The following is a 24,365-nucleotide window of genomic DNA, read 5'->3' on the forward strand; positions in this document are numbered from 1 at the left end:
TGTCATAACAAAAAAGAAAGTGTGTGTGTGTGTGTGGTGATTGCTGGAGTTTTACTGCTTTGTCTGTGAATTTGTATAATAAGACAGAGTAGTAATATGATCTGTGATTGACTGCTGACCAGTTCATGGTGTACCCCACTTTAGCCAGTGTCAGCTGGGTTACGCTCCAGCTTGCACACAACCCCACTGAGGACAAGTGGTGTAGAAAATGAATGGTTTTGATTTTGTACAACTTCCAGGAGTGTTTGTAGACCTTGATACCTTCTTAGATACTTTATTAATCTCCAAGAGAAATTCACATATTTAGAAAGTAACTCCAGCTGTTTTCCTTATTGTATGTTAACCACACGCATCTAACAACTGTGACAACTGTGACTGTATGCATCTTCCCCAAGATTCCCGCAGCATCCCAATCGGGTAGGTCCTGGAGTTAATTTATTGTTTTGTTTGCACGGCAGCATCATTTATTAGACTATACTGTATTCCTAACTTGCTAACAGTAGGACGTCATGCATGTCCAACATTCACTTTATTTCCATTCGTGCATAATCTGCACTAACAAGGGTTATCTGCAACATTTTCTTTTGTCTTTTTTGCCTCGAAAAATAAATTAATAAGCAACAGTTCTATGCTCCCATCCACTGGGCTAAATTATTATTGTCCTGTCAAATTTAATTTATTTTTTTTAACTATGTAAATGGGTGAATTGGTTTCTTTACAGCAAATTCGTTGAGTGAAGTGATCCATGTCGTTTGTTCTGTGTGGCCCGCTCGCCTCTGTCGTTAACATTGAACCACAAAACCAACCATCATTAGGCTACAGACACTGCCAGCTATGTCCTGCCTGTAAACATATACGGTTTTCTTTTTTGCTTTTTTACTCACCACAAATCATATTTTTGCCTCTTTTTGTACCTCTTAACATTTTCTAGTTTTGAGTGCTTTGACGCAGCGGCCATGTGTCTCAGTTCGCAGGGGGAGAAAAGCTGTGGTGCTCGGCTGTTGATGCTGCTCCTGCTCTGGGTCTCCGGTAAGAACCTCACCGGCCTCAACCATCACATTGATAGCAGCTGGCTCTACATAACAAACCTGTTAATGCGTCTTTTTCTTCGATATAAATAAATGAATTCGGCAAGACCATGACATCCCTTTTTAAAATAAATATTTGCACGGGCTGCCTTTGGCATTTTTGGCATTTTAAGGCCTAATATCCACGACGCTGAATTTAGCGTCATATTCGATTTAAGGTGGTATTAAACTAATGTGTCCACTGATCGCTTTTTTCCCCCCTGACACTCTGTGTGAAACATTTTATGTAAGACATTACCTTTGACTGACATGTTTGTTTATTTATAATTTTGTGTTTGTAAAACCTTTATTCTATTTGTGAAATGCAATAAAGACACATTTATGTGTTTTTTCAGCATGTAGACCACGTTACACCATGTCCAGTTCGAAAGCCACTGTACCTAGATGTCTCACACCTGGACTATATAATGTAGCGACGGGTGTGTTGTGTTGCTCCCAGCTGCTGTTTTGTGTGTGAGCTATAGGGGGCAGTCGGGTTCAGCATGTTGGTTGGAGCAAGCGTTTGGAGGAAAAGGCGTAAATTAAGAGGAGGAAGTGTTGCTGCTTTGTGCACGTGTAGCTAAGTTCGCCTGCAAATCAGTAAGTGGTAGTTGTGGTTATGAAAAATAAATGGCCAACTGAATACAGCCATCCTGACGTGAAATCATACAATAATCCTAGACACCCTGCAAGTTCATAAAAACAGTTTATGATATGTGAAACCTGTATTCTATGCAAACTGCATTATGGAGTCCTCAGGTTCCTGTTTCATTGAAATGTGTTATTACTAACACTGGCGTAAGACCATCAATTATTGCACTTATAAAGCACACGATGTATTTAGTTTAAGAGTCTACCTGATTGTGTGACATCTTAAATATAAATAATATAACACATACAGTCCATGGTCAAAAATATTGGCATACCAAAAACATTTTTGGCCAAAGATGCTAATCTTAATTAAATAAACATAAATGCACGCCTAGAGATCCATGACTCAAATCTTACACGGATATATATGCAAAATCTAGCATTCACCTGTATAGGTAAACGTGTAAGTCATCTATGGGTTGTTTAAGTTATCTTTCCCCTAAGACTAAAGCCTTGGTGAGGTGATCTTATTTGGTAATTTGATAAATTGTCTACTCTATAATGTTTAATTTAGCCGTACTACTTTTCAACAAGTGGGGTGCCACACCCTTTTCTGGCTCCATGGCAACAAGTGAGCAGCCCAAAGGAACAGTCAAATCATGTTGCAGTACTGTGCAGCCATGTTTTGTGCAGTTGTATTTGTTTAATAGTTAAAGTAACTATGCATCTTTTGTGGTAGATCGCCACAGATTAGTGTTTTTTCCCATCCAACCATTAAACAGCATATGCACATGTACAGTTACATAAAACAACCACTAGAGTGCAGTAGCATATCGAAAAGAGTAGACATTTTTTTTCATAGGCTTTCTCATCGTTTCAGACATGGAGTTCACTAGTGTAATTGTACTGGTATTCATTTTAGCGTGCTGCTTAATACAAATTAAAGGAACAACATTGACACAATAATCCTCATTAACGGACCAGTAAGACATGTTTTATCATAGAAATACTGTATACCTCACAGACTCCTTGTTTTCTGCTCTTATGGGAGTGGTTAGCATTAGATATCCTGTCCCTTGAAGTTGCATTTTCTAAAATTGTATCATAACTGCATAGTCATCACATTTTATAGTGCAGTGCAAGCTCAAATCTTGGGGGAGGGGAGTGTTAAACGTCATGCAAATATCGGACATCAAACCTTCATAATGGAGGGTCTGGAGTACTTTATATTCCATCAGCCTAATCATTGCTTGTGTGAATGCTTTTATTACGGCACGTGCTTTCATCTCTTTAACGTGTGCTTTCATCTCTTTCATATACATCGTGTGCTTTCGTCTCTTTCGTCGTTTTAATCTGTTATTCTCCGCTGTTTTTTGTTTTTTTTTGTTCTCAAACTCCTCCTTCATTTTTCTACCAAATCCAAACCATTCAAACAAATTGTTTAGCTCATTCGGGAATAGTTTGCTATTTGTTCAAATATCTCAAAACAGATTTTCCAAAATTCCCACATTTTTCCCATTGAAATTGAAAGGGGCATTTTTCACAGCCATTCCGCTCATTCAGGACTTTAAAACTGACCATTTTTCACATTCAAAAATGTATCTTTTTTGGAAACTTTGACACTTGTTTGTAACACTACTTTCTCTTCTTGTAAGATTTCTTTCAACGTCCAGATTTCTAAATTCATTCAAGCCATCGCAACATCAAACTGTTCAACATGTTGACATTCAGGCTACCGACTTTTCAAATGACAAAATTTTCTCATTTTTTGTGAACACTTATCAATTTTTCCCTACTATCACATTTTCACTATTCAACACAGTCAGGACATTCAGGCTATCTTATTTTTCACATGACAAACAAATTCTCAGTTTTTCCCTGTTTCTTCATCTTTAGCATTCACATGCAATGTCTCCTCACATTGCCTTCATCTAGTTCTCTTCGTTTTGCTTTTTCATGTCTTTGTGCCGTTTGGCAACATTCTTTTCTGAAAGAAGGCTCAACAAGGGTTGTTAAAAGAATTGAGAGGAGAAGAAGAAGAGTATGCACTGGTTGACTCGCATTAAGCAGAAAACACTGGCAGTACTTTTATCCAGTGTCAGAGTATTTCAGTGTCCTCGTAATCGGTGATGTTCGCCAGAGGATGACTGAGCAGAAGTGAAGATAAGTGCAATTATTGCTTTATTTTTGTATTTTCGACATACTTCCTTTTTTTGTTCCCATTTGCTTGTGCTTGATAGGACTCTCAGTCAGCTTTTTGTGAAGACTTTGATCCGGATTTCCTGCGACCTGGGTGGTGCATTTGAGTCCCATCTGTTTGTGTGAGAAGAAGAAAGGCCTGAATGAGAAATTGTTGTGTTTGTGCAGGACAGGTAAATTATCTACATTAAAAGGTTGGTGTAGCACAAATAACAGAACAGTCAGTTGAACAGTTATCCCACAGTTTGAAAGAAGTAAACTAAAGTACCACCTTATTTATATAAAATATTTGATATATTTTAACAGTGAGAGACGGAATCCCAGAGAAAATTCCACAAAATCCCATTATCAATTCATAAAAACTGATTTTTTGATGAGGAAAAGTATGTATTTGACGTACAATCAGCAAGTATTCTGTCTCCCATAAGCCAGTTAGTCTTTCTTTGAGACACAGCCCCAATCCCAACTAATTATTTACATCAACTACACCTGCCTCAACTCATTCACTCTATAAAAGACACCTGTCCATATCCAAACAAACAGATTCCAACATCTACGGCATGGTCATGATTGCTGACCTGCACAAGGCTGGGACGGCCTGTTTCAGTTCACTTGTTGTTTTCAATAAATAATTTTTTCAAAGTGCTTGTTTGTCTCACTCCCCCTTCTTGCTTTTGCATATTGTAGCTCTACTTAAAACCTCATTAAGATCCAAATGTGCAAAACGCAAACTCTAGAAATGTTTCAACTGGTCTTAAGATTTTGATCAGGTCTGTCTAAAGCAGTACATCTTGCAATCTTTACAGCAGTGACACTGCACCAGGAATTAGAATTGTCAGAGCGGTGAGGAATGACACGATGGCGTAACAATGTTCACTACAAGTTCACGTTGGACAATTGGACAAGCAAGAGCACAATCTACATTCACCTTCGGTTTTCCTGCATTGACCTTGTAAGTCCGGGTGAAGTTGCAAAGAGGTGCAAGAGGAGGCAAGTCAGATGGGCAAATGGGAGGGGTAAAGGGACTGGAGGTATGCATGAGGCTGCTTCACTGCAGTATTTCATCTCTTTGCAAGTGTGTGTGCCTCTCTCATATTGCATCTGCTCCTCTCATGACAGGACTGCTGAGTCAGCAAGGGACGATTCTCTAAACATATACATGTGGCAGTGTGTTTACAATGTAAAGAGTGTGTGCAAACTGCAGAACATGCTTGACTATGTAAGGTCTTGGCTGTGTAAGCAGATACTGTAGGTCAGTATGTGGGGATGACATTGACGAAGCGCAGTTTGCATGCTCTGCTCACTGCTGACAATGCACATATTTTGAAGGTGTGGATGCACACGTGCGTGTGTATGAAGTCCAGGGGTGCAAGAGGAAGAGTTTGTGCTGCACCAAAATATGCCTGACGGTGGTGAATGTTGCACATAGCAATTTGTGAGTTTATGAGTAAATAATACATACAGGACAGTGGGTGGACGTTTTAGAGAGTGCATAGGTGTGTGTTAGTGTGTGTGGTGCAGGCCTGTAGAGTGGTGCAGCAGCAGTGGGAAGTGAGCCAGTAACACCCGACTGCAGAGGAGAGAATGGTGCAGAGTCCCATCACGCACGCACGCACACACGGTTGCAGATTCTGGCAGGGTGCAAACTCATGCTGGGACAACTAGTTTGGAGGGAGGAGGATGTTCTCAATCTAAATGATCATTTAATCTCAGTTTGATTTATAAATACTACATAACGGTGGCTTAGTAGTTAGAATGTTGGCCACACAGTCAGGAGATCGGGAAGATCTGGGTTTGAATCTCCATTGGGCATTTCTGTGTGGAGTTTTATGTTCTCCCCGTGTGCGTGTGGGTTTTCTCCGGGTACTCCGGCTTCCTCCCACATTCCAAAAACATGCAGGTGAGGTTAATTGGCGACTCTAAATTGTCCATAGGTATGAATGTGAGTGTGAATGGTTGTTTGTCTATATGTGCCCTGCGATTGGCTGGCGACCAGTCCAGGGTGTACCCCGCCTGTCGCCCGAAGTCAGCTTGGATAGGCTCCAGAATGCCCCCGTGACCCTAATGAGGAAGAAGCGGTATAGAAAATGGATGGATGGATGGATAGATTTAACTGTAGTTGGTGCACACCTGGAGGTAGAAACGACTCAAACAAAGTCAGATTTGACAAACTGTGCCTGCAGATTTGTCCTTGCCCAATATCACGACTATTAACAGACATTTAAAACAATAGCGGTGTCTCAGAAGTACAAACATGCCTCATCTCATTCTCGTAGAACCAGTTTTGTGTATCGTCTTGTCTCATGAACTGAGTGTCTCGTGACACTCCTTACGAGCCAGCGGCGTCATTTCCATGACTCAGTCGCAGATTGATTTAGCCCTCAGGTTGTCTCCGGCGAAACTTTTGTGCACTTTTCAGAAGGAACGAGCCTCTGGTTGCGTAGTGATGCTGACGTTTCAGGTGGCTGATAAGGTTTGATGTGTTGAAGCTTGATGTTTTTTCCCCTCAAAATGCCTTCCTCTGAAACAGTGGCACACGGTCGACACCATGTTTGTTTACAGTTGAGTTCAGGGGAAGTTATGACAGGCTGTTTGCAGCACGTCACAGAAAAGGAGCGCGCCTTCACATTGAGAGAAGCCAGTTGAGGTGGCTCGGGTATCTAGTCCGGATCCCTCCCGGACGCCTCCCTGGTGAGGTGCTCCGGGCATGCCCAGCCGGGAGAAGGCCCAGGGGCAGACCTAGGTCACGTTGGAAATCTGGGCTTCCCTACTGAGACTGCGACCCAGACCCGGATAAGCAGAGGAAAATGGATGGATGGATGGACAACACAGCATTTTACAATGTCCACCTGACAAAGGACTTATTCCAAAGGACTAATGTCACTCTTTTGGACCATCCTGCGTGGGTCGCCTGATCTACAGTAAATCCAGTTGAGAACATTTGGGGATGGATGACCAAGGATGTTTCCAAAAATAGACAACAGTCGATACCCTCCGTGAAGTCATCTTCACCACCTTCACCACCAACATTCCCACTAGCCTCTCGAAAACACTGGCATCAAGCATGACAAAACACATTTTTGAGATGGCACAGATCCTCAATTACTGAGTCCTTTTTTTTTACTTCTATTTTAACAGGGTTTGGGGGGGGGGTTGGGCTATGGTCTTAAACCTGATATATATAATAAAAACACATCTGGAATGCAGTGTGTGGAACAACTACATAAGGTCTTCCTCGTGTTTATGACTCATTCGAGTGAGAATGTATTTTTACCCATGTCTGCAAGTAGTCAACTCTTCTGCACACTGTCTGGACTAAAGTACATCTCAAAATGACTAACAACAAACAGAAGCGATTTGATCTCATGTTACAAACGTGTTTACCCCATGGTTCATGCCAGCCAATTCAACTGAAGCTCGTCGGACACATTTCGCTTCTAGCAATTTCAGTCTCGATCGATAGTGGCTTGTCAGAAATGACAGGACCAATCTGTCCTTTGGAAAGATAAGGGCGTGGTTTAGACGTCTCGAAAGCAAAATAACCGCTGCAAGCTTTTCACCGACGGCAGCCCTAAGAGACATTAGCACGGATTCTGCCACAGCAGCAGTTTCTGGATCGAAAAGAACCTGACTGAAGCTTTTTGAAAACATTTTTCAACCGTGGAAAGAAATGATCAGGCTATTGACATGACACTGGTACTTGTCAAAATAGTTTACTCTTTTCTGAATACCAAACAATCAATGCCTCTATTCAATTAACTTCTGAGTCTTCCATACTCTTGTCGACAGGTCTATGGTCTACAATCTATAGGTCTGTGGTCTACGAAAGCAAATAACTGCCAGTCTGTAATTACAGCTCTGTCAAAAACATTGCCGGCAACAACTGTTGCCACAATACAGCAGTACAGTAATCCCTCATTTATCACAGTTAATTGGTTCCAGACTCAACCGTGATAAGTGATTTCCGCAAAGTAGGATTCCTTGTTTATCAATAGAATATGTTCAATATTAGAGCCCTCTAAACATGAAATAACACCCCTATAGCCTTCTTTACAGTCATATTACCCAATATAGTAGACTTAATACGAGTAAATAAGCCATTTAAGACATAAATAACTCTCGTGTGTGTTGCTGTAAATGTGTTCCGGTGATAGCTGAGCTGAGTTGGTGGACACGACGTGACAATTGGTGTTCAGAGTGTAGTTTCCAGTGATAAAGTATGGCGCTTATGTGTCTCACCGAACTTTACAGTTAACATTACTGACGCCTAGTGATCAGTGTAGAATACTACATATCTTCATAGCGTCTTTTGAATGCCTTATATTTGTATTTCAGTTCATCCAGCTATTTTTGAGCTTGAAAATGATTAATTTACAGGCCATATTCAACCACAAAACAGCATGATTTATTAATATACAGTATTTTTTTTTTACCGTGACAGAGTGAAGCCGTGAAAGTCGGAGTGTGAAGGAGCGAGGGATGGCTGTAGCTGCATTTGAAGTACCAATCACACATTAAACAAATGACAGAATACAATGCAGGACATCCAGAATGTTGTGTTCTTTGGTCTTGACATAGGACTCATTCATTCATTTATTTTCTATGCGGCTTGTCCTCATTAGGGTTGCGGGGTATGCTGGAGCCTATCCCAGCTGACTTTGGGCGAGAGGCGGGGTACTGCCTGGACTGGTCTCCAGCCAATCGCATGGCTTGACATAAGACTATTCATTACAATTATCCATTCCATTCCCGAACACTGGTTATTGCCAAAAGTGTATTAAGGTTACTTTGACAACTTTTGACAGCTGAAAAAAATGGCTTACTGAATTTAGTACTACTTGGTCAAAACTGCTCACCTTAGATTTAATTCCTACAATTTGTGATGCCACTACTAATTAAATGTTTTTCCTTGCAGGTTGTTCATGCATGGAGGTTATTGTGCCCAATAAAATCAACGTAAAGAATGGAACAGATATCAAAATCCCTTGCACTTTTACTTCCTGCTATAAGATATTTGCACCCAAGTTTGTCATGAACTGGACCTACCAAGAAACAGTCAACGATACAGAACAGATGGTAAGCATGTCACGGCAGAGTTTGAAAGGGGAACTTTTAAAACTACTGCATATAATTTCCCTTTCTATTTCCGCAGTTTATGGCCTACTACAAGAAGAGAGGAATGGTGGCTTTGAGGTTTGCAGACAGGGTCATGTTTGCAGGGAACCTGGAAAAGAATGACCTGTCAATCACCTTATTAGATGTTCAGGAGGAGGATGAGGGGTTTTACCACTGTTACGTGATAAATCCCCCGGACCGCATACATGGACATGGGGTCATAAAGCTGAATGTGTTTACTAAACGTAAGCTACTAAACCTCCCTTCTGAAAAAACAAACATGTAAATGTCTAAATCCTGAACTGCACTTTCTTAGAAATAGTAAGTGCATTTTTAGTTGTAGATTTTAGTGGAGCTAGAGACACTGTATTATTGTCTGAAGTACAGTATGTCTACTGTTACCACAGGCACCATTTGACATACATCGAAGTGGGTCGTGACTTAATGGCCACTGGAAAATGTGGGTCCCAAGTTAGAGTTATTCCTGATTTCGGGTACATGAGAAAGTGCAAAGGAAAATGTTGACTACATTGCACAACACAGCAGCAACAGAACCAGTGCTGTAATACTGTTAAGGAGCCAACTGCGCAGCCAGGATTAATACCGCTGATGAGTTCAAACAACGTTTTAAAGCCCATGCAGAGGTAGATGAAGCTGTTGGAGGTTGACCACTCATGATACTTCAAATGCAGCTGCTCCCATCTTGTGGAGTTAGTAAATACTACATCGGGGGTTACCTACAGCCACTGCCAATGTTTTTGACACGGTACTTTTGACAGACTCAAAATAAGCCACAATGTCAGGAAAGTTGCAGTAATACAGCATTGTCATGAAGTGATAGCACCCAGGCCTGAATGTTGTACAGCAGCATGAGTTAGTGTCCCAATCTCAAATTGATATCGGAAATCCGATAACGAGTATCGGATTATATCGGCCTGCATCTAAAATCTTCGATATAAGCACTCCGATTCAAGTAGTCCATTCCAGACTCCACCCCAGCACTTCTATCCAGCAGCGGCTGAATAGAGCCCACATGATCACAACAGCCGCATGTGCTAAAGTACTCAATACCAAGGAATAGGTGCGATTTCGGCCGTGTAGCAGTGTTTTTGGTTAAAGTACAGCTGACTGACAAACCGGGTAAGTGTACTACGACCAACCTCATAGCACATTTAAAGCAGCATCATAAAAAAGGCAAGACTAGATTTTCTCAAGACGACGGCATCCCTCAAGCATCCGGTGCTGTCCAAAACATTTGTCAAGCGTGAGAAACTCCCACGGGACGGCAAAAAGTAATTGGCCATAACCGAAAAGAGCCCGCCCCTGTCGGTGGTGAGTAACGTCGGCTTTAAACACTTCACTGAGCACCTCCAACCTCGCTAGATTATGCTACTACTGCTGCTACATTATGGAGAAAAACTATACTCCAGATGCATAAAGTAAGTAAAGGCATACAGTAAATGGGTCAGTTTTCCTCATAGTTAGTGTTGCTGACGATTGTTTTTTTATGAATAATATCACTTGATCAAGCTTTTTCTAACATCCAACTGTACAAAACAAGTAGTAAAAGTATGTTGATTCATGCTGATATCACATCGATATTGGTCGATACTCAAGGCTGCAATATTGGTATCGTATCGGAAGTGAATATGTTGTATCGGGACACCCAACGGACTAGCAGGGGGGATTTTTTTGGGGGGGGGCTGAATTGCTGGCGGCGCCCCTGCTGCCAGGTGATAATCATACATAACATGGTTTGTGTTTCCTAGATGCTGTGGGCCTTCCGCTCATGAGTCAGCTTTTTATTTATTAATGGCCAACAAGAGGTTGAACTTGGTCCCTCAGCATCTTTCTCCCTCTCACACCATAGCCAGGCTAACTCAGCAGCACTTTCTTTCCACTCTGTTTAATCAGCCCAGTCAAGCTTTTAGCCAGCACTGCACTTGTCTCCGTCTCTTATCTATACAATATATTTAACTCTCTCGTTTCCTTTCCCCGCAGTTCCCCCACCAAGAGACTCGACAATTGCGGTTGTGATTGGGGCATCGGTGGGCGGAGCGCTTGCTCTCCTAATCCTTTCCATGGTGGTCGTGAAATTTCTTCGCCATCATCTCAAACAGGAGCTTATCTCAGAGGAGAAGATTGAGGAGGAGGGGAAATTAGAGCCTGAAGGTGCCACAGAGGAAGGAACAAAGTAAGAATTCAGATAATAGAGTCAGAATCTTCCAGCTTTAGGGGCATCAGTCTGTTGGATCACTGGAATTGGTATTGCTGTCAGTAAGTGGGTTGTTCTGAACAAAATCTCTTCTAGAAAATGGCCGTATCGTACCATCAATGAGTAAACTGTCTTATGTCAGCACTGAATTTAGAGAGATACTATTTTCCTGTATATCCTCAAATAACATCTAATTAATGCATTGATACTTGATAATGCTACTTAAACACCTCAAATAGACACACAGGTAAAAAACGGATGTTGCAACTAGGTCACTTATTGTATTCCTCCCATAGCGCTTTTGTTTTCCTCCCATTCTGTAGCATCCCCAAATAGCACACCAAGTCAGAGGTCTTGGTTTAAAAAAAATAAAATAAAATAAAAAAGCTTTTTTCTGGAGACAAATCAACCCACAAGCAAAGCTGCCAACTCTCGCGGATTCTGCAGGAGACTCCCGGAAACTGCCCTTGTGTCCCGACATCCCGACTGAGCTTTCTTCTGCTTGTCGTTTTTTTCAATGTCACAAACGACAGAGCCCCCTGTGAGTGCTTTTAGATGGGGGAGGGCCCCACAATAGCACCTGCTGCTCGTTGAGCGATACGTGCTTTCATCTCAAGGGTCACCAGAAGTCTCCACAAGATTTGTCACTTTTTTGAAAAACACAATCTAGAGCGGCCTGATTACTCACGAAATGCAGTAGAACCTCGGTTAACGTATGTCCTGGTTGGTTTCTTTTTCGGTTTACTTTGAAAATATTCTCCAAAATGTTGCCTCTTAGTGTACAGTATAATGCCTGTCTTGTTGTGTTATTAATACACTGCGTGGGTCCAACTGTGTCAGTTACATATATTTATCACAAAACGGGAACCGTACGCAGTACGTACCCGGAACACAATCGATGCCGCGCATGCACGAGGTCTACATCACTTCCTGCTTGAGCAAATTTTTTACAACAGCGCTTCTGCAACGTCATGTGCTATGATAGTTATTTTTTAAATGTATGAACATAAACGGTCAATAACCATACTTCATAAAATGTAATGTTATTTTATTTGTTCAAATACTTTGTTACCATGCGGATGTTTCTCTCGTCTCATGTCATTCACCAAGACTGGGCTACGTAAAAACCTACGCAATGCACGTTAACGGCATATCCGGTTAGTATAACATACATAACTAAATAGAATAAAAGAACAAAACAAAGTAGGCCGACCGGATGTGGACACATTCTGCACATGCGTTGAACCCAGTTGAGCCAACTGCGTTTCGGGTACGTATTGCGTAGTGACACCGGAAGGCATTGTCCACCAGCTTTGTCGCCCGTCTATGACATCATTAGCTATTGACTCTAGTTCTTTGCTGATTACATTTTAAAAATATAAAAAAAGTGTTTTGTGTTAACATTTTTGGGCTGTCTGGAGAAATGAATTGGATTAGCATTACTTCTTATGGGAAACATTGTTTACGTTTGAGTCAGACCTTCTGTAACGGCATAATTACGCTCACCGAGATTCCACTGTATATCGACAAAGGTGCGTTATAATGTGTTTATGAGTGAGGAAGAACAGGTAGTGCTAAGTCTATTTGTGGCGGTCCAAATTTACTTGTGCCGGACCGCTACGAATAAATGAATGTATGGGAAACACCGTCTTATGCACCTTCCGTGTGATCGTTATCATAATTATTGCATCAATTCCTATTCAAATCATATCCCAATAATGACGATAACCAGCAAATGGTAAAGAACAGACCTCCCCCAAGGCTTAACACCGTTTTGATTGAAACTAGATGATTGTGACATGCTGGCAAATACTGTTCCACTGTAGGAGGCAGCATTTCAAAGCAAGTACATTGTTTTCACTACAGCTCTATCTGCTGCCTCATTTGGCCCTAATGTAAGTGGACCGTAATGGCAAAAGGGGGTTTTGTGGTAGGGAGGTTTCCACAGTCTGCTCTTTCACTTTTTGCATCAAAATTTACTGGACTATTCCTTGGACTATGCGCCACCCGTCTACAGAATGTTGAGGAAATTTGTTGTTTTTCATGCAATCCTGTTAACTGACCAACAAACTGTTTAAAAGGATGACTCATGCTTGTTGAAGGTAATGACGATTTACAGCAATGCATTGACTGTTTCCTCCCGCTACCTGCTTCTAAACCAAGCTTCACACTCACTGCCCCGAACTTGATTGAACTCTTACAGAGTAAACATCTCTTTTCTGGCCTTTGCAGATAACCACATATGGTCCATCAGACTAAACCAGTAGCCAACCCAGCACCTCTCCTGGTAAACTCATCATCTTCCACAGCAATTGCCTTGTAATCGTAAACATAAAGGGATTGATGTTATCATGTGCACCTGGAATAAAAATATGGGATGGAAAAATTATGTGATAGATGATAGTAAATCATGTCATACATAATTTCAAGATCAGTATTTATGTTTCTTTATTTACCCAAAAACATACATAACTGGAATTGGCATAATTGGAGACTCAAAATTGTCCACAGGTGTGAATGCTAACGCTTGTTTGTCTATACTTTATGTGCCCTGTGATGGACTGGTGACCAGGCCAGAGCAAAATAAGTGGTATCAAGAAATAATAAATTAATTTATTAGCTTGTCTGCACAATATTGCTTTTTCCTAACGTACACAAACGGTAGATATTTTTATTTCATGTCAAAAGATATGTGCATCTCTTCCCGATACATAGGAAGCACTGCTTGAATCATAAAGTGTTACTTCTGCATGTTTGTGTGTGTCAGCTAGCATGTGTGTTTTGTATGTACAGTGTTTGTGTGTGTGTGTGTGTGTGTGTGTGTGCGTGTGCGTGTGTGTGTGCGAGAGGAATGCGCACGGTTAACAGTCCACATCAAGTGTTGTGCTATTCATTGCTACAATCATCAGTTGCAAGTTCTAACATTAAGGGCTGGGTGGTAACGTTAGTCGTGTTAGTTACGACCTGTTAATACATACAGTATAAGTACGTATTAACATTCTTATCTGACTTTATTTTCCCATAGTGCACATTCATGTAATCTTGGCGTATTAGAAGGAATAATTGTAACGTGTTGATCCATGGCTCAGGGCTGGACACGTTCTGCCTGTAGAACAAATCCCTCTGTCTGAGAAAACAACCATTCTGTCCTCAAAACGAGGCCCCCAGCCTTCGTAAACAAGTTCTTCTGGCGGTGTTCTTTAGGCTAACTGGGCAGCGCATGTCGGGAGAGGGCTAGGATTGAATAATCTCTGCTTCTTCCTACTCCTTTTGGACATGTGCCCATTGTAATATATGATGTATACCAGGGTAAAACGTTTGTATGTCCAAATAAAGTTAAACCATTAGACTGTGATCTAAGTCCCGTTTTGGTGTAAGTCGCGTCTGACACCAAAATGAATTCGTAAGTCACTCGCACTGTACACTGAACACCTGAAGGACATAAAATACAGTAATAAGACACGTTTCATTGAATTCTTGTATTTAGAATTCAATGAAACGGCAATAAAAAAATTAAAAAAGCCAAAGCGCTACCTTTCCATGTCAATAATAAGACGACTATATACTGTTTAGTCGTACTGTCGCTTTCAGAGGATCAGCGATCAGGCAGTTATGTGGAGAGGTAAAGAATTTTGGGATATCCGACCGTCTGTGAACGTGGCATGAGTCCTGACTGTGTGTGTGGCTGCGTGCAGCGAGGACAGCTGAGTTTCTTGATGTTGTTTGTATGTGGTTCGGTCGACAGTAGCCTGTTTTGTTTATTTCAATTAAAAGACTGTTGATCATCCACCCCCTCGTCATCCATACAACGTTCGGGTAAAAGTGCTGAGACGAGTGAGGCCAATTTCTGTATTGTTTCGTGGAACACAAATCAGTCATATGTAGTATTCTGGCCAATAGGCGTCAGTAATGTTACATTGATAAGACATGACATTATCTTACTGTAGATTACCTTCAAACTGCATGTAGTCAGCCATGGCATGTCCGACATGACTTAGTTCTCCTCCCATTCCGTGTGGAAGTGGTAAGGTTTTGTCTAAGGTTGAGATGTCATTTCATGTCTAGAGGGCTCTAATAATGTTAAAAACTTAATTCAGAAGGTCGTAAACTGTTTTTTTATGCTCTTAACTACGAACATTTATAAATAAGGAATTCTTATCGGAAATTCACATATCACGGTCGGGTCTGGAACCAATTAACTAGGGCTGTCCCGATCCGATATTGATATCGGATATTGGGCCGATATCAGCCACAAAAAAAAGAGTATCTGATGATATCGGCTTGCATTTATTTTGCTTTGATTTCAGTTTTTGCAAGCCACCCCTTGATTAGTTCATTGGTTAAGAGTATGTCCCAAATCCTTATCATGCATTTGAATACAGAGTCCAATCAGTATTGATCCTGGATTAGAAATGTGTGCAAAATGCAGTTGAAAGCTTTGAACTGAAAGCTATTTATTGTCTCAAACTCATGAAGCTTAATTCAATTACAATTACAATCCCCTGTAATGTTGGATGTAAAGTTAGAAGCTAAGAGGCTTATCAGAGCACAGAGAAGATTAATATGCTGTTCTTCCATTTCTCAGAACTCGGTTATCCCAGTGAACATGGCGAATTGAGTGTTCTGCATCGCCTTCAATGTTTCTCAGCTGCATGTGCGTGTACCACGTCTTCCATACACTACTGTAATTTCATTAAACAGCCATTAATTGACAGCAGAGTGATGTATAACGTGGATCGGCATATCCATTACTTATTTGTCAAAGCTGCCCTGTGTTTCACCAGTCTTTTTGTGTTCAAGGAAGCCCTGGAAGGGATAAATCTGGTGCACTTTCTCCTGCCCAATAAATACAAATCTACTTAATGCCACAACTGGTTATAGCATCCAATCCCTTTGTAATTAGATACAAGTAACTCGATTGATAACATTTCACAAATAAGTTCAACAAACAGAAGGAGAGCTTGAAAACGTTGTTTGTTGTAGATGACTGTGATGCATCATTTTTCAGTAGGTGCCTGCCTGCCTTTGCTTTTGTTATTAAAGTAGATCAAAGCATGAACACTGTAGTCTATTTCCCTGCATGTGAAATACCACCACCGATGTCACCTTTCACCAAAGTCTGCTACGAAATCACAACGGAAAACAAACACGAGCATATGGAAGAATGCAAAGTCTTTCACACCGCTGGCACTTTCTTGTCTATGTGGCACCTATGTGTTCTTTTATTGTACATGGATTGATTCCATTTGTCTCTTCCAAAGTCGTATATTGCAGCATACGCAAATGATGTCCATCACAAAACGTTCTTTTGTGTGTGTTTCCAAGACACTGTCTAAAAGAGATTTTGTACATTGGCACGTTATACTATCATCGTATTTAAAGGGATAGTTACGGATTTGTTTTGACATGAAGTTGTATGACATCCCCATCAGCGGTGACTATGTCAACGGTGACTTGTGATGAAGATGCTCGCATCTTCTTCCGCTGTGGAACACACGTAAACAAGATGGCCATGCGATCACATACACACAAACTCAAAAGAGAAGCGACGGTGCGCAGGGATACGGCGGGAGACAAATGACGAATACTTAAATGACGCAGCAACTAAGCAGAACTACGTCCCTCGTCACGGAAATCTGACCAGCACTGGACTCGCAGGACCAAATCACTGTTGTCACTGTCCATATAGTCCACTGCTGATGCGGGCGTCATACAACTTCATGTCAAAAAATCCAAACTATCCCCTTAAGAGCATGCCATAAAAGTTGTAAAGGATCAATATGATATACTGGAATGTGTAGCTTTTTACAATAAAACTTGGAATGATGATTGTATGGATCAGGAAGATATATCATTTTTTATGTTTGGCATTTTAGCATCGTGAATGTTGAATATAAACTTAATAAAGTATTTCATCATTTTCTTTGTTTTTATTACATGTGTAACTGTGTTACTCTTTCAATGTTCACTCTTGGTTTACTAACAGGGCTGTCAAATAATTACAACTTAAAATCACACTGATAGTTTTCAAATTAATGCCCATGACAAGACACAATTATATTAGGGATGCTCTGATCAATCGGCCACTGATCCGTATCGGCCGATTTCCATGAAAAATCATGTGATCCATATATGCCGGTAAATGCCTTTCAACGCTGATCACAAAAGCCAATCACCTGTGGCTACTACTATTGCAGCCCCGCAGCGATCCCTGCATGCGGTGTAGTGTCTTGCCCTAACGTCGTGGGCAGCCGTGCTAATACTATGACACCAGTGATGAATTAAGTTTGTTTGCTTGTAAAATGCCAGTGTTTCCGTATCATTATTATTATGGATATCCAATAATATCGGCCCAACATTGGCATACAAATGTAGTATCAGTTGATATTGGTATCAGGTTTTCTCTACAATTAAAACCGCTAATAAAAAAGCCCAAGGGCTTCCGTACTTGTTGTCATCGAGGCATCCCGCGCCGCCAATACGTGGAAATACTTTGTCACGCCCTGTGTTATCCCTTGCAGTCAGAACTGGGCTTGATATATTGAAACCACGGGCGTGGTTGTGCCCCAGATAGCACCAACGTTAGCTAACTCGTCGGCTTAAAGCGGCGCTGGCATGGTCTCGTTGTCTCTGTTGCCAGTAGACATTTTTACCCACGTTGAGGCTCACCAAATGTGGTGATGCGATTCACAACGAGACAGGAGTCGAGGTAGGTGGCACCAATCAGGTTACTCTCCACTCAACTCAACAAGCAACAACTCTTTAGCATTAGCTAAGTGGCTACAACAACCTCATGACCCGGAAACGGAAGTATACTGGATGGATGGATGGATGGATGGATGGATGGGTACATAGATATATACTTTATTAATCTCCAAGAGAAATGTGTAAAACAATATTGTGGGTCACCACAGTGTGTTAATTCCACATGACAAATGTGATGTTACACATATCGGTATCGGTTGATATCGGAATCAGAAATTGAGAGTTGGACAATATCGGCATATCGTTGTTGGCCAAAACGCCAATATCGGACATCCTTATTTATTATTAAAATTATGATGTTTTACAGCTGTGGTTTTCAAAGTGTGGGACAGTTAGCATCCCGTCATGGAACCAAGCTAAATTCAGCTAAATTACCCTCGACCGTTTCAATTTTGTGCGTCATATAACCGAATTTAACATTTCATAAAGATACATTCAAGGATTTACTGTCACCTCTGAACATAGAAAGTAGAAAAATTACACATTTTACCTTAAACGTAGCTGTAGTTCACATAGCAGGTAAAAAACTGCTTTTTTTTCAAGCTGGTACTCTGGTTCCCCCCCGGGGAAGCACACGCCGCATGTCAAAAACCGCTATATTACAAGTTAGTGGAATGTATTTGTCATTATATACGAAAATATAAACGCAACACTCGTTCTTTTGCGCCCATCTTTCATCATATTCATCATTTTTTCCAATTTTGTTCCCAAATCTGTCTAAATCTGCATTAGCGAGCACTTCTCCTTTGCCAGGATAATTCATTAACCTCATATCAAGATGTCGGCATCATTATTGTACGGGTGTGCCTTGGCAACTCCAAAATGTGCAGTTTTATCACATAGAAAAAAATTTCCATATTTTAATCTCAGTTCATGAAAGATGGGAGCAAAAAAAAAAAAGTATGTTTTTGTTGAGTGTAATAATTCCATACGGTTGCATTTAAAATGATTCATTTGAATTAGCATCATGAAAGTATAGTTTGCAATGATGAAGTGACAAAAGGAACAATTGAAATCGTTCATCACGACTGACAAATACAACAATTCGCTATGAACTGAAAGTGACGGACTATTGAATTAAACATTATTTATGTTGAACAATTTTGGATGTAACAGTTACAATCACAAATAAAAGGTTACAATTATAATAACTTCATACTAATATGCCTTCTATGGATTGCAATATCCAGAGAAGGAAGAAATGGTAAACAGGCAGAACATTTAAAGTAAACGCCATAAAACTCTCCAGTCTGTCATTATTAGATTTCAGTATTTATCTGGCTGTGAGATCACCGTGCACAATTATGCCATGAGTGCATGCTGCAGTATGTTGTGATAGTTTTGTCCTTCCAAAGTGCCCCATTTACAGTCATCTAATAACTTAAGGCTGTCTGCCTCTGGTTATGATTTATACTGTGCTCATCCACATATCGATCGACTACTTACATATAAATGCATAAAAAGCTAATTTCTGGAAAAACAATGACATCATAACACATTATGCCCATGCACGAGTGTGCAACTTCAGTGCCGCAGTGCCTGTTAGCAGTGTAGTCTGAGCCAAGCTGCACTCGGGACGGACGGAATTACTTTGAACAAATGTTTATTTTTATTTACAGCAACTTTTCGCGCCCAAACATGCCCAATTTTGTTGGATACGACATGTTATTAGTAAAAAAATATGCATATTTTAGCAAATGTTACATATTTCTGTGCCTAAATGTTATGCGCTCACAGAAAGTGCAGTTTGCGACATTGCCAAAGAAATGCTGCCCTTTAATAGTTAAAAATCCACTATTTTGAGAAATGCTGCAGACGACAGCTGGTGTGAGAAAATACACGACACAAACGGCAATTCCAGAACTTCACAACAGAGTGGAAGATGACATATGAAAGGAAATGCGGCGTTATTATGATATACTGCATTATGATTATGATATACAGTGGAATCTCGGTTAGCGTACGCAAAAAAGTATTGAATTCAATAAATAACTCATGGCAAAACACGAAGGTGGTGTCCGTGTTGATCTTGCTGCCGTCCTATTTATTTTATTTTATTTTATTCGTCTTTTAATAACTGAAAAACATTTGTGGTCTTACGTTGTGTATATGAAGGACATGCACCCTTTCCTTTTCCAGGAAAAGCTCTTATCACCATTCTTATCATTCAGAAGAGCATAAAAATACCTTGCTTTTGACTTGCTGCTCTCCAGCTGATGCTACTGTCAAAAAACAGTAGCTTTTTCTCTCTATTACCATTATTACTACAGTATTTAAAAAAAAAAAGAAACTACATGTAAATGAGTCGCAAAATTATAATTTGTACACAAGAAACGTCAGCGGTCTTATCCAAGAGTTCATTTTCATGTTCCAAAATACAAAACTTCTGCCAGAACAAAGGCATTTTTAAAAGCGTGTCGTTAATTTCAAGTCACACACAATGTTCCATGCATGCTGACAACATAAAAGCCCAGAACACACAAATATGCCGTGACTTTGCAGCACTGAAGTCTGGAACTCACAACTGACACGTCTTTAAAAAAAACTTCAATAAGTGTGCGACCAAGCGAGTCCCAATGCGTGCTTCTAAGTCTTAAACTGGACTCACCTTTTTTGTGTCCTACTCCTCGCCAGCACTCTGATGGGACAGGCTGAGTCGAAAATGGAGCTCAAACCACCGAAAGAAGGAGCGATAAAGACAAAAGAAAAGGTGAGGATCGCAATGGAGGACATGCTCAGACTGGGACGGATTTAAAGATGAGGCAGAGACAGGCCAACCTCACTTGTCCTCCAGTCAGGATGCTCTCTCTGAAATCTGCTCACTCATCGGCTGCTGCAAAGAGAGAAAGAAAGAGAGAGAGGGGAACGAAAGGAGAGAAAGGAGAGGATCAAGCAGGCCCAAGCGCTGGGTTATATGAAGGTTAATCAGAGTAGTAAAAGTGGCCCATCCAGGACGATGATGTACGTGCGGGAAACAAAGGGTTACTAGCTGTGTGTGTGTGTGTGTGTGTGTGCGTGTGTGTGTGTGTAGCAGGCATTTCAGCAATGTGGCTTCACTGCAGCATTTCTTCGCCTCGGTCGTCCCAGAATGCTCCACACCCCCCATTCTCATGTTACTCCCTTTTGCCTCAGACCTTTTCTTCCTTTTTCCGTGAATTCCTTCTTGCTTCCTTCTCAGCATTATTCGCTCGCTAACGTTCTCCTCTCACCCTCCCCTCATCAGTGAAATGTCCCCTCTTGCTCCTCCTTCCAAGCGTTCCAAGGTCACCCTGTACGGGAGCAGGTGTGGGTGCACATATGCCGTTCTGTACGGGAGTGCACGTGCAAAGGCATGTGACAAAAAGGCAGGATATTTGCAGATCATGCCCTGCATGTGCTGTCCATGTCTTGATGCATGTGTCTCATATCTGTCAAAAGTGTACAGTGCGTAATTGACGGGGATCAACGATATGTGTTAATAACGTGTGTGTGTGTGCGTGTGTGTGTGAGAAGGTCAAGCATCATGTCTTCGGTGTGTGTAGTGATGAATGGCGACCGACGGGCAATGAGGATTTGTCGTTACTATTTTAAAATATGAAGCACATTACACGAGGTGAATAAACTAATGAGAGTGAGACATCGTTATGTTGTGACCATCATTCTAATTAAAATAACACTTCGTACCGTGCACAGCCACACCGTGAAGAAAATGTATTTGTACACCTCCTGCCTACTGTAAATGACGTAGTGTTGCCATTGATATGAAAGAATTCTTCCCCCGACAAATACGTGAAAATGTGTTCATTGGTAGCGCAGTGGATCACATTGCTGGCGCAGAATCAAGGGTGTAATTGATGGTGCGTTGGGGAGGTTAGAATCTCCCCAGTCAAATTCAGCCCATGAAACCGCCCAATAATCATGGATCCTATATGCAATTAATATGAAAATATCTACAAGATTCTATAAATGTGGCAGTTGGACAGAACACTACCTACAATCACGGTGCACGGTGTGATCGGGCACCTGTTATAATAGACAACAACTCTAAACACATAACTTTTTCCAAAACAAGAGCCGCAAGGCATGCTGGGAAGCCAGAAGGTGGTGCCAGGTGTCTGCAGGCGAGGAGTAGGCAAGAGAAGCCTATGTTTTGAAGAACTGTTCATGTTTCGAACTGTTATGAATGAAGATTGAGGAGATCAGTTGTGCTTTTGCTTGGAAACCCATCTTCTTTGTGAAGTCCTTGATAAGGCCCAGCCTCTGATTTGAGTGTCAGACCCCTGCTTTAATGGCGTAGTGATTCAAATACATTTCTGTATTAACACCTTTTATCTAGAGGCTCTTCTACAAAGAAATGTAAGTTAATTCACACAAACTAATATACTTGGGAAACAGCTAGGCACCGAACACAATCACAATCAGGGACCACAGTACGCACATGCAACACTGATGGAGCTAATTAGCTGAACTAACATTTTGCACCATCGTTGTTGTTGTCGTAGTAGTAGTAGTAGTAGTAGTAGTAGTAGTATTAGTAGTAGTAGTAGTAGCAGTGATACTGACATTGCACAACATTGACAAGTTGCATGCTTTGAGGAACAGAAGCAACACGTCCACTTTTTTTTATGTAAAGCGCAAATCATTCAATAACTCGTGCTTTCATAAGCAGTCATTGCATGGATGCTTAACAAAACAATGCACGGTTTTTAGCAGAACATGTTTCTTCATTTAGTCCAGAGGTACCCAAAGTGCGGTCTGGGGGTCATTGGTGGCTGGTGGCTTTATTGGGGCGCAGCACATTAGCAAAAAAAAAAAAAAAAAAAAAGGAACAAGGGGCAAAATAGAGCTAAAGTCGCTATGTGAGGAGAAAAAGCTTGCAAGTTGACACTGTAACACAAAGCTCTGTCTTTAATTATACTGTACATTGAACCTCTTTACAAAATATAAACAAATCCTTTGACTTTTCCCGAATGTGGCTTTTCAGTGGAAAAACTTTGGTCACCCCTGCTGAACGTTTACATCAGCAGTGTCTACTACTTTATGTAATGCTACCCTAGGCTAGAAGTACTTATTCTTCAGCACCATCTCCTTGCTTTGAAGGGCTGCACTTTGGATGTAAGGCTCTTTGGCTCAAATGTTGACGATGACACATACCGGAGGTCGTTTAGCCAGGAAGTGATGAATCTAGCGGAGGAGGTCAGTCTGCACATTGAGGGTGTGAGCCGCCATCCCTCACTGCCACTGGAGGTTTCTGAGATGAGATTTATGGAAGCACTGTTCGCACGGTGTAATCTTTGTGAAGGGCACATGTATTTAATGCTTTCAAGTACAGTCAAACCTCGCTTTTCGAACACCCTTGTTTTCGTATGATTCCATTTTTCGCGAAAATGTTTGCCAAAATTTTGTCTGAGTTCTCATATACTGTCTGGGTTACTATACAATATTGCACATAACAAACTGTTCTAACCCTTTGGTATGTGCATAACATTGCTTGTTTATTCAGCCATCTTGAAGCTCGCACCCCAAACCAAATCTCACGATACTTAGTTTAGTTTACACAATACTACAGTATCCTGTAAGGCACGTTCATTTGGCAAACTCAAATGAGAATGTTACATAAACAAGTTTGTTTGCCATGTACTGTATCATCTACATCTGGAGATCTGGAGATTAATAAAGTATCTATCTATCTACTTCTTTTCTAGTATTGTCCAACTCTCAGTTACCAATATCATATCTTTATATCTCCTGTCATGCTAAGATGAAGTTCAAGCAGCTAGCAAGGAAGCGGAGATTCAAGCCTTCGGTACCTTCTATTATCATGGGCAACGTGAATTCACAATAAGCTGGCAAGAACGCCAAGACCTTCAGGGAGTGCAGCTTGTGCTTGTACTTCACACAGCGATTGTGTTTTGATCTGACAAATGTTAAGTAAGTTTGATCAAGTGTAGGATTACTACAGCTTCTGCTTGGACCGAGGTAGCTGTTGAATGATGAAAACTGATGAAAAAAAAGCCTCTCACGTCTCACCGGAGCTAACAAGTGACGCTGGGAACACCGAGTGCAGGTAGGATTGCAAGGTTTATAATATATGTTTATATGTTTATAATATATATATAATATATATATATGTCTTTCTGTGTAGATATCCCATGTTACAACGTGGATAGCTGTGGCTTATATACAAGTGTGTCCTATAAATGTACAATTTTTTTTCCTCTTCAAATTTGTTGGGTGCGACTTATATATTCACGTGTCCAATAGTCTGGAATTTCCGATATTCTCTGTAAAATGTTTTTGTGTTAAAATTGTTTGTGTCTGGAAAAGATAAATTGGATTTACACTCATTCTTATGGGAAAATTGGATTTGTTTTTTGGATGATTCAGTTGTGGACAGACTCTTTGCAAAGAATTAAGAACAAAAAATGTAATTG

At 40.9% G+C, this 24,365-nt stretch overlaps 1 protein-coding gene across 2 annotated transcripts; it reads left to right on the forward strand.

Moving 5' to 3' along the window:
• The first annotated feature begins 802 nt into the window (after positions 1-802).
• scn2b (sodium channel, voltage-gated, type II, beta) lies at positions 803-17,108 on the forward strand. Of its 2 annotated transcripts, XM_054793800.1 has the most exons (5): positions 803-1,029; positions 8,773-8,933; positions 9,010-9,217; positions 10,974-11,166; positions 13,420-17,108. In XM_054793800.1, exons 1-5 carry the CDS (start codon positions 957-959, stop codon positions 13,421-13,423), a joined length of 639 nt encoding a protein of 212 aa, XP_054649775.1. In that variant the 5' UTR covers positions 803-956; the 3' UTR covers positions 13,424-17,108. The 2 variants fall into 2 exon arrangements, with proteins under 2 accessions (XP_054649775.1, XP_054649776.1); XM_054793801.1 differs by having other exon boundaries at positions 10,974-17,108.
• The last annotated feature ends 7,257 nt before the right edge of the window (positions 17,109-24,365 follow it).

The sequence above is a fragment of the Dunckerocampus dactyliophorus genome, chromosome 12 (genome assembly GCF_027744805.1).
Source record: "Dunckerocampus dactyliophorus isolate RoL2022-P2 chromosome 12, RoL_Ddac_1.1, whole genome shotgun sequence".
Taxonomy (NCBI): Eukaryota; Metazoa; Chordata; class Actinopteri; order Syngnathiformes; family Syngnathidae; genus Dunckerocampus; species Dunckerocampus dactyliophorus.

Coding starts and splice junctions, on each gene's coding strand:
- scn2b (XM_054793801.1), top strand. CDS start 957: ATGTGTCTCAGTTCGCAGGGGGAGAAAAGCTGTGGTGCTCGGCTGTTG. Junction 1,030..8,772: donor GCTCCTGCTCTGGGTCTCCG/GTAAGAACCTCA, acceptor TTTTCCTTGCAG/GTTGTTCATGCATGGAGGTT. Junction 9,218..10,973: donor GCTGAATGTGTTTACTAAAC/GTAAGCTACTAA, acceptor CTTTCCCCGCAG/TTCCCCCACCAAGAGACTCG.